The sequence below is a fragment of the Hemibagrus wyckioides genome, linkage group LG06 (assembly GCF_019097595.1).
Source record: "Hemibagrus wyckioides isolate EC202008001 linkage group LG06, SWU_Hwy_1.0, whole genome shotgun sequence".
Taxonomy (NCBI): Eukaryota; Metazoa; Chordata; class Actinopteri; order Siluriformes; family Bagridae; genus Hemibagrus; species Hemibagrus wyckioides.
This window is the reverse complement of record NC_080715.1, coordinates 44,720,023-44,725,022: the sequence shown is the minus strand read 5'-3', so window position 1 is coordinate 44,725,022 and position 5,000 is coordinate 44,720,023. Positions and strand designations below refer to the sequence as shown.

Below are 5,000 nucleotides of genomic sequence, written 5' to 3'. Positions count from 1 at the left end.
AAGAGAGAGATGGAGGCAGAGGAAATGGACAGAGAGAGGGAGAGAGAGATGTAGGCAGAGAGAAATGGAGAGATAGAGGGAGAGAGAGATGGAGAGAGAGAGAGAGAGAGGGAGATGGAGGCAGAGAGAGAGAGAGAGAGATGCAAGGAGAGGGAGAGACAGAGTCAGAGAGGGACATAGAGAGAGAGAGACAGATGGAGAGATAAACCATCTCAATAAATGTTTTTATTTATTTTTTTCTGTTTGCATTTTCTCTCTGTAAATGTTATTGCTCTGTGTGTGTGTGTGTCCCTGTGTTTGTGTGTGTGTTTGTGTGTGTGTGTCCCTGTGTTTGTGTGTGTGTTTGTGTGTGTGTGTGTGTGTGTGTGTCCCTGTGTTTGTGTGTGTGTGTGTCCCTGTGTTTGTGTGTGTGTGTCCCTGTGTTTGTGTGTGTGTCCCTGTGTTTGTGTGTGTGTGTGTCCCTATGTTTGTGTTTGTGTGTGTGTGTGTGTGTGTGTCCCTGTGTTTGTGTGTGTGTGTCCCTGTGTTTGTGTGTGTGTGTGTGTCCCTGTGTTTGTGTGTGTGTGTTTGTGTGTGTGTGTGTGTCCCTGTGTTTGTGTGTGTGTGTGTGTGTGTCCCTGTGTTTGTGTGTGTGTGTGTGTATGTCCCTATGTTTGTGTTTGTGTGTGTGTGTGTGTGTGTAGCTTGTTGCCATGGCAATAATGTGATTCGATGTATTAATATATATGAATGAATCTATTAAGTTCCGGTTATTATAATAATAATAATAATAATTTGAGGCTGTAACTTCTCATTTGAAGCTGTGTTCCTCATTATTTGTTCTCTTTCTCTATACATTTGTTTGTTTGTTTGTTTGTTTATTGCTCTGTCCCCGCGCTCTGCTCTGATTGGTGTGTTGGTTGTGTGTCAGTTCCTACCAGATCGTGGTGGAGGAGCTGAACCCTCACCGCTCACGCCGAGACGCCGGAAGCCTCGAGTGTTTCCAGGTTCCTGTGTCCTACCAGACGGCCTCCAGCTCCGGGTCTCCGTACTACTTTGCGGCGGAGCTTCCTCCTGGAAATCTTCCGGAACCTTCTCCCTTCACGGTGGGAGACAACAAGACGTACCGCGGCTACTGGAACGCTCCGCTCGCTCCGCGCAAGAACTACAACATCTACTTCCAGGCTGTGAGCAGTGTGGAGAAGGTCAGCGCACACGCACACACACACACACACACACACACACAGAGCTTCCTGACTGATATTCACATATCATATAAATGATTAATAAACACCTCACTTCAATTAATGGTGTGTTTATTTTATTTTGCACGACGTCTCAATCAAACATCATTCAACAAAGCAACATCTGGAACAAAGAATTTGAAGATATTTTGCTTGTAATGTTGGAACATTTAATATGAAAACATTCTTTAAAAAAAAATGAAAAAGAATATTACTTAAAAATGCAGTCTGAATAAACTGATCATTAATAACACAATTTATAAATTATAAATATTAGCTAATTAATTTGCATGAAGTTGCATGAAATATTAATTAATTAATGTATTTTATTTTATTTATTATTTTTTAATTAATTAATTTATTTAAACATGGAACACATCTTCATTCACTTTATTCTTCCTTCCATTGGGTCACTATTAGATTTTCAGTCTCCTGACCATGATCCAACACACACACACACACACACACACACACACACATACACACACACACACACACACACTTTCATAATTTCCTATGTTCCTAACAACAGTTAAAAAAAGATCTTTGGAATGAGTTTCAGTGCACGCTGGTGTGTGTGTGTGTGTGTGTGTGTGTGTGTATGTGTATGTGTGTGTGTGTGTGTGTGTGTGTGTGTGTTACATTTTATTTTCCCTCACAGGAAACGAAGACGCAGTGCCTGAGATTGGCAACTAAAGGTGAGAACCTGCTTTATTGCTTTTCATTCCAAGGTTCTCTTCAGAATGGTGGAACTGGACATATTGCTTATTTCCTGCCTCTTGCACTCGTATCCACATGGACACACACACACACACACACACACACACACACACACACACACTGTCTCTCTGCAGTGAAAGCTTATTTGTGATCTCTGTGACATATTTGCTGGTGAAGCAGCTTGCTCTGCTGATGCTCGGTTTTCACGGCTGCGTGAGGACAAAGCGAGCCGATCGCCATGGTTTCTGCTTCATCAGAGATTTTCAATAATGCTCACTTTTCATCGGTCACCTAAAATACCGGACACGCTGTGATCCACACCAGCGTGCGCTCATCTCCTCAAAGCAATGTGCTAGGAGATCGGCTCCATCTTCTGCTGCAGGCCAAGAAACATTCCTCAAAATCAGGAACATCTGGCTGGGTTTCTGCACCTGATGACTTCCAGAATTCCTCATCTGTTTATCTAATACACACCTCTGCATCACACCTAGCGCTAGTGCTAATCTACTGTCCCTCCCACCAGTGTCTCACATCCCAGTGTCCCTCAGCCCGGTGTCCTTTACCATAGTGTCCTTCATCCCAATGTCCTTTTGCTCAGTGTCTCACATCCCAGGGTCCCTCAGCCCAGTGTCCTTTACCATAGTGTCTTTCATCCCAGTGTCCCTTATCCCAGTTTCCCTCACCCCAGTGTCCATAACCTGTGTCCATCACCCCAGTTTTCCTTCATCCCAGTGTTCCTCATCCCAGTGTCCCTCAGCCCAGTGTCCTTTACCATAGTGTTTTTCACCCCAGTGTCCATCACCCCAGTTTTCCTTCATCCCAGTGTCCCTCATTCCAGTGTTCCTCATCCCAGTGCCCTTCATCCCAGTGTCCCTCAGCCCAGTGTCCTTTACCATAGTGTTTTTCACCCCAGTGTCCATCACCCCAGTTTTCCTTCATCCCAGTGTCCCTCATTCCAGTGTTCCTCATCCCAGTGCCCTTCATCCCAGTGTCCCTCAGCCCAGTGTCCTTTACCATAGTGTTTTTCACCCCAGTGTCCATCACCCCAGTTTTCCTTCATCCCAGTGTCCATCACCCCAGTTTTCCTTCATCCCAGTGTCCCTTATCCCAGTGTTCCTTCATCCCAGTGTTCCCTCATCCCAGTGTCCCTCAACCCAGTGTCCCTCACCCCAGTGACCCACTGCCCAGTGTTGCTTCATCCCAGTGCAGTGTTATCTCCTGCTAACGTTAGTCCTCCTCACATCATATTGTTGTTTTCCTTTCTCATTTCTTCCTCTTTCCTACGCGGTTCTTGTAAAAGAATATTAATTTACCACATGCTAGCGACTCCCTGTCCCACACCGTTGTTCAGCTAGTTGTCTGTTTGTTATGGTGTTAGCTCCAGGACATATGGTGTGCTTCTCAGACCGCTGCAGTGCTAATGCGTATTTGTGCTGCTTTATCTCCCATTTTTTTGAAAGTGCAGTTGGAGGATTTTGAAAGTGGTATGGCTGAGAGATTAGCGAAAGTGCCGCTAGCTAATCCATAGCCAGCTGGACGAGCATTAGCACGTAGCAGGTCTCTAGAGGACAAGCCGGGACAGGGACAGTCCGTCTCATATGCTCTTTAAACTCTTAATCCTCCCTGAGTGTCACCTCCTGATTGGCTGAGTGCCGTGTGCTGGGATATTCTGCTCTTTAGCTTTATGGTGGAACTGAAATTATTGACCCTCCTTTTATCTGGAAAAGTTCCATCATTGTGGGTTTTTTAGAATTTTTGAGACAAAAAAATTCATTTTGCTAATTCTATAGTGTTTTATTATTTTAAATAAATGATATATAAAATGTTCATATATAGAATATTATCGATTAACATCATGTCTAATAAAATAAGCAGTGTTTTTTTTCTTCTAACATAAAATGAATTTATGAATATTTAAAGAAATAAAATAAAAATAATAAATTTAATTAAATAAAGTGTCAGCACAAGATACAGCAAAATAAAGCATCCAGTGTCCTCCAGCTTGTGTCCTCCAGCTTGTGTTCTCCAGCTTGTGTCCTCCAGCTTGTGTCCTCCAGCTTGTGTCCTCCAGCTTGTGTCCTCCAGCTTGTGTTCTCCAGCTTGTGTCCTCCAGCTTGTGTCCTCCAGCTTGTGTCCTCCAGCTTGTGTCCTCCAGCTTGTGGTGTCCAGCTTGTGGTGTCCAGCTTGTGTTCTCCAGCTTGTGGTGTCCAGCTTGTGTTCTCCAGCTTGTGGTGTCCAGCTTGTGTTCTCCAGCTTGTGGTGTCCAGCTTGTGTTCTCCAGCTTGTGTTCTCCAGCTTGTGTCCTCCAGCTTGTGTCCTCCAGCTTGTGGTGTCCAGCTTGTGGTGTCCAGCTTGTGGTGTCCAGCTTGTGTTCTCCAGCTTGTGGTGTCCAGCTTGTGTTCTCCAGCTTGTGGTGTCCAGCTTGTGTTCTCCAGCTTGTGGTGTCCAGCTTGTGTTCTCCAGCTTGTGGTGTCCAGCTTGTGTTCTCCAGCTTGTGTCCTCCAGCTTGTGTCCTCCAGCTTGTGTCCTCCAGCTTGTGTCCTCCAGCTTGTGGTGTCCAGCTTGTGTCCTCCAGCTTGTGTCCTCCAGCTTGTGGTGTCCAGCTTGTGTTCTCCAGCTTGTGGTGTCCAGCTTGTGTTCTCCAGCTTGTGGTGTCCAGCTTGTGTTCTCCAGCTTGTGTTCTCCAGCTTGTGTCCTCCAGCTTGTGGTGTCCAGCTTGTGTCCTCCAGCTTGTGTCCTCCAGCTTGTGTCCTCCAGCTTGTGTTCTCCAGCTTGTGTCCTCCAGCTTGTGTCCTCCAGCTTGTGTTCTCCAGCTTGTGGTGTCCAGCTTGTGTTCTCCAGCTTGTGGTGAAACCCTCTAGCTAAAAAACCCTGAGAGTCCCAGGCCTCTAGATGGAGGTGAGATGCTCAGACTGAGGAAGACCTTCAGAACACGGAGAGTTCGAGTGGGGCCGAGACGCCGGGCCCCGGAGCCGCACCTGACAGATGGAATATGAAAGCGTTTGTTATTATAGATTTGCTGTTGTCATTAATTATTCTCCATCTCTGCCTTTCTCG

The 5,000-nt window shown here is 45.7% G+C and overlaps 1 protein-coding gene across 7 annotated transcripts in view; it reads left to right on the top strand.

Moving 5' to 3' along the window:
• ptprk (protein tyrosine phosphatase receptor type K) overlaps positions 1–5,000 on the top strand; it is a 185,983-nt gene that overhangs the window by 134,433 nt on the left and 46,550 nt on the right. For all 7 annotated transcript variants that reach the window (XM_058391220.1, XM_058391221.1, XM_058391222.1 and 4 more), the window contains 2 exons: positions 911–1,184; positions 1,885–1,921. In XM_058391220.1, coding sequence (XP_058247203.1) covers positions 911–1,184; positions 1,885–1,921 — 311 coding nt within the window. The remainder of the gene's footprint in view (positions 1–910; positions 1,185–1,884; positions 1,922–5,000) is intronic.